The sequence below is a fragment of the Rhea americana genome, unplaced genomic scaffold (assembly GCF_003343005.1).
Source record: "Rhea americana isolate MKP2758 unplaced genomic scaffold, rheAme1 scaffold_167, whole genome shotgun sequence".
NCBI lineage: Eukaryota > Metazoa > Chordata > Aves > Rheiformes > Rheidae > Rhea > Rhea americana.
The window spans coordinates 1,559,924-1,574,344 of record NW_028185783.1 but is presented as its reverse complement, the minus strand read 5'-3'; the positions used below and the strand labels follow the sequence as shown (position 1 = coordinate 1,574,344).

The window sequence follows — 14,421 nt, the reverse complement described above, 5'->3', positions numbered from 1 at the left end:
ATAGTCAACTGCAACAAACGTACAAGTTCTTTGTTACTGCTCCAAATACTAAAAATATTACAAAAATACAAAGGTAGTAATATTTTGCTTCCTTTTACATAAGTATACTTAAAGGAACGCTATTTACAAAATAGTCCTTTTAAGCATTTCATTTGTAACAATAAGTGATATAACAGCTGGTATCCTGAAAGGTTTCAGAGTACTTCCCAATTCTGGGAAAACTGCAAAGTACCTGGAGAGAGAGCACATACACGCCTCTGTTTCACATCATGCCACTATTTCTTTTTAGCAAAGTCTTTCCCAGATGAATAAAAGAATTTGACATCCACACAGTTTAATCTCTTGACCTCCTTCAAACTGGTCCTTCTGCTGTGAGGAACTGAAGAAGCAGGAAGTGTAGTGTCCTGACCCTACAAATCTTGTGAATAGTTACATCCAGACCCATGGAGAATTATCTATACAACACTGACTATTTTTTCTAAGAAAGCCTTTTTTAAAAAAATGTTTAAAACTGTGGAATAATATGAAATAAACACTTAGAAACATAAATGGTCAAAACATAACAATAAATGTTACTAAAAGATACTTTCTGAATAAACACTGATTTTAAGMGGAATAATGGGTTAAAAAAAGATCCATTGTCATTTCATCACTAATGGCTTTTCAAAGTCCCTTTCTGTCATCTATATATATTTGACTCTTTTTTTTTGTTATGAGATTGATTGAACAGATTAATCCTCCATCTTTAGCACTGGGTAAATCCACACAATATTCAGCATGCAGGAAAAAAAAGAAAAAAGGTATCAGTTTTCATGGCTTTTCACAGATCAATGCAATTATATTATGTCTGAGCATATTTTGTTTTTTTAATCAGGTCCCACACAAACCAAAATAAATAAGGACCTTCAACCTAAAACTGTAGTCAGTAGTCTATTTTTTCCTCAAGTGTTCATGGTGATAAGATGATTAAGAAAATTAACACAGCATGCTTGTAACACCTTTGAGCACAATAGGACCAGTAACTTCAGATAAACTGTAAAGTTCTTATAATAAATTCTTTCTTTAATAATAAAATTCTTACAATAAATTCTTGTTCTTTATAATAAATTAGTTTGGGGCTGGGAAAGGGGAAATACAGAGCAAGTTCCCAACAGTTCAATAAAGCACAAAAAGTGATTCACATGGGACTGATCATCAATAATATATAACTATACCTGTTTATGTAGCACAATCCATAACCCACCTAGGCACCTGGGCTTTTTCTACGGACCATGGGAAGAAACGTATGTAAGGAGGAATAAGAAAGTCAGCAGTCCTGACCGGAGAAATACTGAAGGCATTAAGACATTCAAAGGAAATTCAAAGTCCTAGGCATATTCAAACCTAGACTCAGGTGTCTAAAGGGAGTTTGACATCAAGGTTCTTTGCAAATCTGGCCTTGTTGAAAAATAGCACAAATAATCAAAAGGACTCTCCAGCACTTCAGCTACAGGTGATGCCTAACCGAAATGCCATGCCTCATGTTTTGCACAGATACTTGATTCTTATCACCTATTTACTTTGCATTTTTATTGCCCAAGCCACACTGTGGTTAAGTAGATATAACAGACACACACACACACACMCCTATGAACATACATACATATGTATGCATATATATACAAATACATATTTATATGCATATGAATACATACAAAAAACACATGCAAATGTTTTCTCCAAATACTTTACATTCTAAACTGATGATTATCCGCCTTCCCTCTTATCAAAAGTGACACTGCTAMAACTGTAGACAGATTACGAAACTGTTTCACATGCTTTTTAAAGGATTTCCTGATAAATGGAAATTCCTCTACAGTCAGAGGAAATCTTAGAGAATGTGAAATCTTCCATAATGTGTATGAAGAAATAAAATTAGTGTCTTATAAAGAGCAAAAAGCATTTGAGCTTTTTTTTCCCCTGTACAAGCAGCAAAGACAGACATGCATATCACTCATAGCTATACCAGTGAAATTTGACACATTTCCTTGCCCATCCCTGAGCCGGCATATAATTATTGCCCACAGAACTTGATTCTTTTCCCATGGCTACCGCTTCTTTCGGTACTGAGGAAAGAGCCTGCTGAGCTAATGGGCAACTATTTAATATTTTATTTTATCCCATTGCTCAATATATAATCTCAGGCCTCATTTTCAGTGTAGTTTTCAGATACAGCTCTGAAGACAGAATTACTCCTCTCTAATATGCCTTTCTGTGGAACTGGTCCCTATAAGAGACCGCTCCAGAATCTGGAGATCATCCTTTTCTTTCCAGTAGAAACTAGGGCAGTAAGAGTGTGACTGTGCACAATGAAGACTCATGCTGACACACAAGAACATAGTCAGAATGGACACAACAACCCTAGGGCTGAGAAGAGCTTACTGGTCCTGCTTTTTGATTTCAGTACGGAAATGATCAAGGACAACCACGCCTGTCAAGCAATGAGATGGCCTGTACGTGGGGGTAGCTTGGAAACAGTTTGCAAGGAACATCAGTGTAGGATTTGCTATGCAAGGAGCCCAAGAGTCAGTTGATACTGCAGAAGTGGGAACTGAGGAAGTAGCTACCTGGTTTTCTGAGAAAAAAAATGCATTAGGAAAATGGAATCATTTCTATCAACATTAACTTACACAAGCTTGTGGCAATCTAYTACCCTTTTAGTACGTGAAGGAAATACTCCTTGAATTCAAGGGACAGAGGACTGTCAAAWAGATCTAGAGGTTCCCACCCTACTGATAACAGTGAAGGTGTTAATGTGATTGCCACAGCTAAAAATTTCCTTTTGTAGTAAGATTATATTAATTAGAAAAATACATGCCAGAATTATACTACAATTAAAAGACTGAGTGCTTCACAGTCAGGAAAGACCAGCATTATGATTAGCTGTGCAAGAGAATTTCATTCTTCTCATCCTCTTCTTCCTGCTTATCCTGCSTTCCTTCACTCTACCCTCTAATGGACTTTAGTAACATGACCTTCTCCTTCCCTTCTTTCCATTCATACATATGGCCTTCATTCACTGAACGCATTTGTCTATTCAAAGCTGCTTGCAAGACCAAAGATTTTTCTGAAGGAGAGAGAGGATGAAGCTGAGGCTAGGGCTGCATGGGTAAAGACATTCAGGGATAACCTGGACAATCAAACTTTCTACTTTCTTCTGTCAAGGAAGATTTTTGCACCTAAATGAGTTACTTGAATCACATTTTTTTGGAGCAAGTGAACTGTGTGTTCACTTTGCTTATGTTCACGCCTGCATGGTTGGGCTTCATTTATAAAAGTGGCAATGATAGTTTCAGTTTTAATTTGAAATCAGATGGAATTTGGACAAAACATAACAGGCTCCCCAGACCTTGCATCTTGGCACTTAAGAGCATGTGTCACCAGCACATGCCAGCCTGATCCACAAAAGTAGTACAAAGAAGGGCAAAGGTAGGATGGTGCCTTGATTTCACACTAAGCACTGAGASAGGACTAGGAAAACATAATACTATTTTTTTTCTGCAATCCAGACTAAGGTACAGAATAGCAAATGATACATTGCTGTTGGGGCTTAAGATGCCTAGTTTGCTTTTGCACAAGCTTCACCACAGATGTTCTTTTCTAGAAGCAAGTAACAAATAGTTTGACTTTGATAAGCGTTTAGTTTTTGCAAGCACAGAGTTTTCAGCTTCTAGTCCACGCTCATCAGACCATGCAGGTTTAGCTCAGTTGGTTACCGTGTGTTGCTGCTAATGCCAAGGTTGTGGGTTCAATCCTCATATGGGCTACGCTGAGGGTTGGACTAGATGATCTCCAGAGGTCCCTTCCAACCTTACCATTCTATGATTCTATGTATACTTTTGGGGATCTGTATCATAGAAACAGAAGGAAGAGGGAGACTGTAGCTGAATAACTGTCATTTCATCTCATAAAACCAGACCTTTCACACACTTCTATATGGTAAAATACTAATTTATTCCAAAATCTTGTAATGAAGCATTTTAATGCGTTTTTTAAAGAAGACATGTAAGTTCTCACTCCTTTGCTTGGCAACATATTTGAAAGCAAGAAAGTCTGATCATCTAACTTAGTCTAAATTCAGATTTAGGAGCCAAACAGAAAACCCTGCATTTGTTTAACAGTAGTCAAACTCATAGGCAAACTTTCGGGAAACACAAGATAAATCACATACGCATTCCCTGTTTGTAACATTGCCCTAACTCCCATGTATGGTCCTGAAGCTGTGGTTACTGTTTCTGGAAGACATTCCTGGTAATTCTTCAGTTAATTAAGCAATTAAACCATTATAGGTGCTGAATGGAGTGCTCAGGATTTCAGATGTATTGGCTGTGCAGTTCAACTAGATATGATAACCTTTGCAGAACAGCTCACATTTTACCATCATAGAAACACCTCTTAAAAACATGTACCCACACACCTATTCATATACAGTTACTACAAGAACATCTCTTGAACATACAAGAGAAGAAAGAACTTTACCAGCTTTCCTAGTTGGTTTTCTTTTCTTTCTTTTGGTTTGGTATGTGGATGACTGTTGTTTTGGCTAGGAGTTCCGTGAACACCACTTACTATCAGGTTCATATATTACTGCATCACCCAGCAGCACAAATTTGATCTTTATCAGACATGAGCACACAGCTGCATGTATGCGAAAGTGGTCAGGGCTCAATTTTTTTGTTTATATAAGCTAATGTTTATGTTGGCTGCAGGAGAATTAAAGATATCTAACACCACAGGAATCTTGAGAACCATCTTTTCAAGCCAGAGCAATTGTGGCCACACAGTTTGAAAAACGATCTACATGTTACAATGACAAAATAAGGGATCGGAGAGAGGTTCTTTCTTAAAGAAGGGAAGCAACAAATCAAAAGAATCTTCTCAGCAAAAATGTGGTTAACACCTCTAAATAACAGTTCACTTAGCAAGAAAATGACTGCCTGCAAGGTTAGCAGAGTTGATCAAAGCAGCACGTCTCCATGTATTCCAGGTCCTCCGTCTCTCCTTCCCAGGGCTGAGAGAATAAACAGAGAAGTGCAACATGCAGCTTACAACTGCCAGTAAGCAAAAGAAATTATGTTGAATCATCGTTACTTTCCACTAAAGCAAATCTGCTCCTGTAGTATTCACCAATTGCAGAAGGATTCTCCCAAGTAGCTCTAACTCCCCTCCCTCAACTATCCTAGCTATATACATATGTCCCACTAATGCTAAAATAAAGCAGTAAGGCTTTGAAATTAAGAAACTGTCCATCAGTCCAAGTTCTTGATTCTATGAGTGGTAACCAGAGAAAGAACTAAGGAGAAAACCTTTTCAGGACTTTGATGCTGAGAAAATTGAACAAAGACCGATGATAAATCAAGATTACTTTCCAKCAGTCATATGCCAGCTGTCTTCATCTTATTTTAAACTCAATCTCTTTGGCTAAGTTAAGGCTCTGAATCGTTTTTGTTTTTTATGCTCTTCAGTTCTAGTTCTTTAGCAAAATCAAGCTGTATTTCCACTGAGTCATCAAAATTGATATTTGCTCAAATTTCACAGCATATACCGTAATTTTTCCATGAACTTAGTGCTTCATTGTATGATTTCACAATCATCTCCTGTATAAAGAAATGTGCTTTGTTTAGCTATGCTGTTTTATAAATGGATGAAGATGGAGAGTAACTTTCCCAAGAATTCCACTCTGTGACATTTAGAAACAAAATCAATACACATCTTTTTTAGACTGATGATGGTTTCATAAAAGTGTTAAAAAGCTAATGAAATACCAGAAACAGAGACTTGAAGTTATTATTCTGACTAAAAATTAATAATACATGATGTCAATGAAAACAGTACTCTCAAAAGCATATCAAATTTAGGTATTTAGTTTCCCAAACTCTACAGTTAAGATTTCATTTAAYGTCACTTTCGACTAAGCAAGCCAAGAAGAGAAGTTTTCACACTTCAGAAGGAACAAGCACTTTCAATCTAGTGTTCAACTTTTCCAAAAATACACATCTATTTCAAAGAATGGCTTGTTTTCATTACCTCAGTTAATTCAGTTGCATGTTTTCCTAGCACTTCTACCCATGTTAAGTACAAATTCACCCACCAGCATTTGATAATCACTAAGCAAGAACAACCTACCACTCTGCAATGCTGATTCATAGCTTCTGCAGTGACTTTGGGAAGAACAAAATAGCAGATCAGCTCAACATGGAAAAAAGCATTCAAAGATAAACGTAGCATCTAATTTTGCACTGATTCCTGCTACCAGAGACTCTTCTGCTTCACAGAAATGCTAAAGTTATTGCAAATTCAGTCATACTAACTGTGCGAAGTTCCTTTCATGTCATTTTTTAAAAAAATTAACAGACTTTTGACTCCAACAATTACCCATGTCTTCAATAATCAGTGATTCAATCCAGCATGCCTCAAAATTAGTCTATATCTTCCTAGTACTTCCTAAATGAGTAATGGTTTTAGCAAAAAACTTTGCAAGAAATCTGCATTTGCTTATATACAGTAAAGCAAGTAAAGCATTTATCTTCTTTTATGACCTCTTTATGGTAAGTATACACAGGAACTTACTGAACCTAAAACAAGAGGCATTTACTGGCTACCAGTGGACCTTCTGACATTGTCTAAACCATCACACTCGCTCTAATTTGCTCCAGTAAGATATATAGGTGTTTACCTGCTGTTTTCTAAATTCTGGGGCATGTTCACTTTCAAGACAAATTCCGTTGAATAAATACTTTGCTGCAAACACCTTTTGCATAAGGAGCTATGGCTGCTGTTGCATACACACTGGATTCTCACAGATCATGTTCCATTTTTCTGTTCAGGTAGCGTTATGATACAGTTTCCTTCCAGTAAGCCATCTCCTCTCTGAGCTGATAAGCACAGTCTAACYGTTGAACTGCTACAAGACAGAACAATGTTTCTCAGCTGAAAGGCAGAATCTGGATGTGGCAGCTCCCCAAATTTTCTAAGCACAACTGACTTTCAGCAAACCATTTAATATCTTTCTATTAATTTCCCCAAAGTATTAAATGAGTAAGACTCCTCATATGCTTCAAAGGATCTTCATTAGTCTATCATGTGTGTGTAATATTTTAGAAATAGGAGGCACCAGGAATTATGGCCAGGTTCTGACAGTATTCAGCATGCTCTTTTATTAGAGCAGGAGACCACATACCTTCTCAGATGAACTTGTCTCAGGTGTTCAGTGGGTAATTTGAGCAAAAGGGCCCATCACAATCATGTTGTTATGCTAAGGAATGGTGAATATTTACATGTTTTGTTATAATTTGCATGAGAAATAATTAATGTCTCACTACTTTTTTTAAGCTAAGTCTAGCTTACATGTGTCAAAAAATTGGTATTAGGTCATAAAAACTCAAAATAGATTGGTGCTTTTAGGTAAAGTATGCAAGAAAAATAAATGTTTACCACTCTCACTTAACTTACAGTCAGCTTACATACAAAATAGTATAACACTTACTAAACAGTCATCTATGGAATCTGTAGACCAGCACTAATAAAGTTAATCCACAGACTAACAGTTATGGATTGCTGGAGCAGTGACTATCTGCAGAACCAGAACTGTGGAGTCTCCATCCCTGGAGGTTTTAAAGACTCAGCTGGACAAAGCCAAAAGGTGAGAACTGATATGGTGTTTGTTACAGAGGGTAATCTCTGCTGGAGCAGAGACTGACTACATGACCTCGAGAGTCAGGTTTTAGCAAATGGTTTTAGCAAAAAACTTTGCAAGAAATCTGCATTTGCTTATATACAGTAAAGCAAGTAAAGCATTTCTTTGCCAACCAACCATTTCTATGATTTTCTGATTTCATGGTACTGTCTAAGATAATCACATTTTTAGAAGAATGGATTCGTGGAAGAATGTGCCATGGTCACAAAAATCCCGCAGTGAAAAGCRGTCTGTACCTACAGATCACATCCAATCACCTGCTTTTCAAAGGTTTCTTCTGACTGCATAGTTACCTGAAGCCTTATAAAGTAAGCTTACAACTTCATATGCATTTATGCCTTTAAAAAAAATTTCTATATGCAGTGTCTTTTTTTAATTTCAAACTGAGTCTATATAAATATATATACATAAAAAAAAAACTCATGTTAGTTTTACATAGAGTTTATTAGCCAAAAACTATGCTTCCAACTCTTCCAGAAAGCACAGAGATGTAGCTATTGCATCCATCAACTAGCGGTGTGACTCTAGGAGGACTTCCGTGGTTTCTGGGATGCTCTGCTGCCTGCTCATTACTTCAATCATATACTTTATTCGAGGGAAGGGCAGGGACCTATTCTATTTCTGTTGCCACTCCAAAAGATGAGCAAAGACCAAAGAAGCCAAGTCGCCCCCACGTTAAGACAGGCCCTGGGCACCAAAAGGCAAAGAGCCACCCGCGCAGCTAGAAGACCTCTGCCAGCCGTTTATAGAGACCTGCTGCTACCAAAACGCTGATGCGGGCGGCACACCGCGCCCCACCGGGCCGCAGCGCCTGGCCCGGCGCCCCTGGGGGGCGGAGGGGAGCGGAAGCGGGGGAGGRACGACGACGAGGACGACACTTACTTGATGTCCTCCCAGACGGCCGGGCCGTAGTTGCGGATGACGAGCAGCTCCAGGGCGTGATTGACGAAGCCGTACTGCGGGCGGGGAGAGGCGGCACGGTCAGCCACCGGGCTGGCAGCGCCCTCCGCCGCCCCCGCAGCATCCCACCCGGCCCGACCGCTCCGCAACACCTTCCTCCCCCCACCCCCAAAGGGAAAAACGGCCGGGCCCGGCTCCCCCCCACCGCCTGTCTCCCGCCGGACCTCGCCCATCCCCGCCAAGCGGCTCCAGCCTCCCCCCGTCCCCGCACAGACGCGCTCCGCCAGCCCGCAGGGGCGGTGGGCCGCGGCGCCGGCGGGCGGCCCGCGCCGCTCACCATGGTGCCGCCGCAATCCCGCGCCCGCCGCCGCCGCCTCGGAGCAGAAAAGCGGTCGTCGCCGCCGCGCCGCCTCCCCCAACCGCCGCCACCGCGAGTGGCGGCCGCCGGCAGCCAATGGCGGGCGCGSCCGCCGCGCCGACAGCCAATCAGTGCCGGAGGCGGGACTGCGGGGGCCGCGAGGCTGCGGCGGCGGGGCGGAGGGGGGGGTCTGCGCCCTCCGCCGGTTGCGTTTGTCCGCGCGTGACAGGAACCGTTAACCGCGCTCGGCGCGGGAGCACGTGCCGCGCTCTCGTGTTTCCCCGGCGTCGCTGTCAGGCGGGAGCCACCCGCGCCGCTGCCTCGCCCTGCAGCACCGGGGCTTTCCCCGGTGCTCCGAGGCCGGCTGGAGACAGCGGGACGCCGCCGCCGCGGCCGAGCCGGGTGCCCGCGGCTAGGTGGGTCACGGCCCGGGCRCTGGGGCCTTGGCGGGGACAGAAATGCTGTTGCATACCCCGATGCCACCACTTAGCTTTTAGGAAGATACATGTCCCCCTAAATGTGAAGAATCTGAAGGCCATGCTGATAACAGGTATCTGTCTCCGTACATTGGTTTTTTAAAAGATAAATAGAAAAAAAGCTAGCATCCTTCCTATATACATATACATATATATATATATATATATATATATATATGATTTTATGCATTGGCAGGTTATTTTCAGTAGCCAATGTAAAAGAAAAACTCATCATAGCCTACTGAGAAAGGGCTGTTGAATGTTTCTCCAAGTAGGGCACAACCCTTACAATAGCAGTTTTGAAGAGAGGGCTGGGGACAGCAAGGACAGTTTGTAACACTGTCATCATTTCTGATAAGGTACATGGAACAAAAAGATAATGCGGCACACTAAAAATCTGGTTAGTTTGAACCCGTTTGCACTGCCTAAAGACCTGGCCTCAATATGAAATAAATTTTTTTTTTAGCTTCCAGTTTAGGAAAGCTAGGAAGATATCGAACTAATGCTGAAAATAGATTTTCCAAATTCTGCTAAAATTCACAAACTGAAAAAACACCTTATTTTGCTTGTAAAAGGATAGATTCTTAAAAAAATGATTCAAGGGATAGTGCAGCTAGCAGTGATATATTAATTCACCCCTAAGGCAAATTTCTTTTGGAATACAACATGTTTGAATTCAGATTATGAGCCAAAATACAAAGATTGAAGTACTCATGAAATAATTGTTTCTCCTATTTATATGCCTTTGAATACTTGTTTAAATTTATTTTTGCTGTGAACAAACTGGCAAGAGCTTTCAGCAAAATGGGTTTGAAGTTTTATTACTTAAACTATTCACATACTTCATGAAAAAATAAAGATAGAATATGTGTTTTGGAACTTCGGTGTAAATAAATTAACAAATGACAGCATWTAATATCTTCTCTGCTGCTAAGTGAATTTCTGAATCTATGTTAAGACAAGATCTGTTAAAAATGTTAGTGAGAAGAGAAATTATGAGTGGATAAGCACCAGAAAGTTGGCAAACCTCATCTCAGTGGGCATTCAAAGGACGGTAGAGATAAACCCTATTTTTAAGCCAAGTAAGCGTAATAATCAATTCTGCTTAGTTTAACACATTCCAAATCTACTAGGAAAGATAGTTTTAGACTTGTTTTGAAGAATGACCAAGAACGTAACTTTAAATAGAGGCAGTTAAAACCATACAATTAATATTCTAATTTTGAAGGTAAGAAATACCTTACTAAAAAAAATTTAAGAGACCTTTGTAGAGAACCAAACAAAAGAAAGTGGTACAGATGTCCAGGAATCTCTTCAATCTCCATAAATTTCTTCATTAGAGGTAAAGTAGTAAATCATGCTGTTATAGTCAGACAAAAGGCTTTGTTTGCCTGTAGCTTAGGAAAGATCAACTTGTCACTAGTTARCTAGAATTTGAGTACCTCTGGTCTTTGCAATGGGAAAACATATCCTGCGGTACTAATGCTATAGCCCTTTATAATCTTCCTGTGCCTACTGGTGGTAGTGAGTCTACACTACAGAAAGAATCTAAGACAGCACCTAAGAGTTTTGCCCTCTGATGTTGTGTAGCTTTCCTCTTCACATATTTATGAAATGATTTTGTGGCTACCAAATGGCAAGGCAGTCCTGCCAACACATCTCAGGCCAGGAAAGGAAAAGGCTGAATTGAAAATCGGTGTTAACAACATCCTTCTTCCACTCAAGTTTCTAGGGAACCTGCTTGCCCATTCTGTATGAGGGTAAATCCTCATGCTCATAAAATGATGTTAGAGAAATTACATAAATTTACATATATTACATATATTTATCAGATATGCTTTTCAGGAAGTAGATATCCTGGTGGTTTGATATACTTTTCAAAGTGCAAAAATTTGACCTGCAAAGGTCAAAATTGCTTCATACAGCTATGAAATTGCCTTTTTTCTTTTGCTTTGGTTTGGGCTTGCTAGGTTGTGTTTGCAGCCTGTTTTTGGTGGTAAGGTATTATAATACAAGTGGAAGGTTTAGCATCTGATGTGAGATCTGTAAAATGTAATCTAAAAATTGGTAGACTATTAACAGCATAGGCAGATTTGAAGCAGACAAAGATTGATTTCATTTTCTAAAACAGGCTTCCCCTTTTAAAAGTTTGGAAAACGCTGAATTAACAAATTCAACCAACCAGTTTGCAGAGGGGGTCCAGTCTCCATTCCAGATGCCTGCTGAATCTAGAAGATTATCTGGTAGGTCTTTGGCATGATTTGGTTTCAGCTAAAGAGCAGATTCTAAATCAACAGAATAAAGTACATGTGATACTTTTAAAGTGTTAATACTGGACTRTGCTTTCAACCCTACCAGCGTCAGGACTGTCAAGTCACGTCCATTGTGCAGATCATGCAACTGTTGGGCTGCATCTGATACATTTCCATAAAGTCTGTAGCTCATTCACAATAGCATATAGTCTCATTCCCATTTTGGGACCCCTCATGCACTAGAGACAGCTCTTGACCTCCTGCCCAGCAGCTCTTTGGTATTCATGAGCAGGAGAGTCACTCTGGTGCTCAGCCACAACAGGGACATGCATGGGATGGGATGCTGGGGTGAAAGGAACCTGGTAGAAAATGTTTTGCATGATTGAAATCTCACAAGGCAGCTTCTCTCTATTGTGCCTCGTGAACCCTTACTTACTTGTCAGCAGGGGTTTCCTGCATTGGCCAGCAAAAAGCCCAGAGGGTTGCTGTCTGTGATTGTAGGAGGAAAACAGCTGCTCTACTTTTTAGGTGGCATTATATATGTTTTTTTCCTGATGTGAGATGCTGACTCCATTTGAGAATTGCTGTTGAGCTCCATGAAAGCAAAAAGTATCATGGGATCCTTTTCGGCTGTATGAAAGGACAGTTGCTGAGACAGTAATTCTGAGAAAGCCACTAGCTGGCCAGTAACCTCTACATTCAGTTCAGTGTGATTTGTATTAGTATACAAGCACTATAAAACAAAGTCAGTAAGTATTTTAATAACTTGCATTTTTTACTTTGGACTTCACTCTTACAGTTTATATTGTTACTAAAAGCCCAAATAAAAATGCAGCCTTATATGGTATTGCTGGATTTCACTTATTGAAGATTGAGTTACTTTACCAACATCAAACTTATTGTGGGTGTTGTGGGTGTTTTCTATTCATCTATTTCAAATCATAATGGTCTGAGACTTGACATTTGGGATTGTCATAATGTATTTCTAAGGTGCAGATAACGCATTTATTTTTTTAACATCACTTTTTATTTAAAGTGATCTTAAAGTAATCATTTCTAAGCAACATGCCATTAAGTTCTGTTTCTAATACCAGTATTGACAAGCTATAACTGAAGCAGTTGTCATGATGTCATGCTGTCTGAGATGCAATAACCCATGTAGATTTGGGAAACACTGTGGGCTCTCTTAAATCCTCCTGTAAGGGTAATAGTTAGCAACAGGAAGTAGTAAAGTTAGCAGTAGAAAGACTTCTGTTGATTCTTGGAGACTCATAGTCCAGTGCTCCTGGGAGCATTATCATCTTTGGTATTTCTTTGCAGGTTTTGGGGGGGGTGAACAGGTCTTCTAGGAGACTGAAAGTGTATCAATGACTTAATCTTTTCACACCCCTGGGATGTTACTGCGTGTATTCTAAAAGGTTATTTCCCATTACAGGCCTTGTGTGCGCGCAGGATACTCTTGTAAATGTGGCATTTGTGTGGTAGCATTGTTATCTCAGTTTGAGAAATATATACCCTTATACTATTCAGAAGATGAGAAACAATTTGAGCATAAATCTTCAAAGGATGCCGTATACTGGGGCTGCAAAGCAATGTGCTTATTTCCATTTGGATTAGAAAACTGCTGGCTCCACTTGACTACTGTCAGCATCAAAAATCTGCTGAAGCACGTGAGACTCACAACTTCATAAAGTTGTTCACTTTGTTTTAAATTCTTTCACAGTTTATTATTTCTTTGACTGGCTCTCCAGCTTCATGTTCCAGCCTAACTGCATAGTTAACATTCAGATCCTACCGTTTGTGCTCAGGAGAGTACATATCTTAAACTGTTGTGTCTGCATGTAGCAGAGGTTCCAGAATTGATTATCTTCCATCTTTTATTTATGCTTCAGTATCTAAGCATTGCTGAGTAATGTAAGACAATGAATTTTACTCTAACCCTGTGCTCTGCAGAAAAGAACTGCCAGTGAATTCATTACAAATAGGATTAGGAAATCGAGCAAAAAAGGCTTTTATCTATTTTTATTCCTCCCTAGGCAGCTGTGAGCAGCAATACCATCAGGAGATTTTAGGGATGTCTGAAGCCTGTTAGTGGCACACATCTCGCAGCTTTCAGAGGCAGAAAACAAAGTCCAAGTTTTCATTTCGGAGAGAGCCTCAAAGCTCATTTGGTTTCTGGCAAGCTGACTCCTGATAAACTGGAGCAGGGCTTTGAAATTAACTTAGTCCCTAGTATGCTATGTGGCAAATAGCCCCAAGAATTATTGCTATTCCAGGAAACAAATACTCCACTTCCACTGCTTTTACAGAACAATGAGCAGGCATAAAAAATGGTAGCAGCTAGCATAGCCCAATAGCTTTATAGGATGGGTGGGGTTTGAAAAAGGCCCCCCTTGCCAAGATTTAAGAGAAATTCCCCTTCATTTGGATGGCTTTCTGCTTTCGGCTGGAAATACTGATTTTGTCTCCTCTATTCTATTGCTGCTGTTTCTACAGAGAATGCAAAGGAAAGTGATTGATAGGAGAAATAAACTGGGTTTAGGGAGGTCTGAATTCGTCCTCTGTGTGATTTCACAGGAAGAAGTAGATCTGGCCCAGGGGTGGAATATCTGTGCACTTCATTGTTTTGTTGGTTACTGTGAGTTCTTGTTTGCTTTTTTGTTTTTGCACAGTAGTTCAGGGAACTGAATGCTAGACTAA

The 14,421-nt window shown here is 40.1% G+C and overlaps 1 protein-coding gene and 1 long non-coding RNA gene across 4 annotated transcripts in view; one reads left to right on the top strand and one right to left on the bottom strand.

Annotated features, from left to right (window-relative positions):
* Positions 1–8,868, bottom strand: part of GUCY1B1 (guanylate cyclase 1 soluble subunit beta 1) — a 42,374-nt gene extending 33,506 nt beyond the window's left edge. Inside the window, exon 1 of the mRNA XM_085300676.1 lies at positions 8,618–8,868. Coding sequence (XP_085156802.1) covers positions 8,618–8,868 — 251 coding nt within the window. The remainder of the gene's footprint in view (positions 1–8,617) is intronic.
* A 370-nt stretch (positions 8,869–9,238) lies between these two features.
* Positions 9,239–14,421, top strand: part of LOC146598274 (uncharacterized) — a 140,156-nt gene continuing 134,973 nt past the window's right edge. For all 3 annotated transcript variants that reach the window (XR_014895289.1, XR_014895288.1, XR_014895287.1), the window contains exons 1-2: positions 9,239–9,543; positions 11,601–11,712. This is a non-coding gene — a long non-coding RNA (uncharacterized LOC146598274). The remainder of the gene's footprint in view (positions 9,544–11,600; positions 11,713–14,421) is intronic.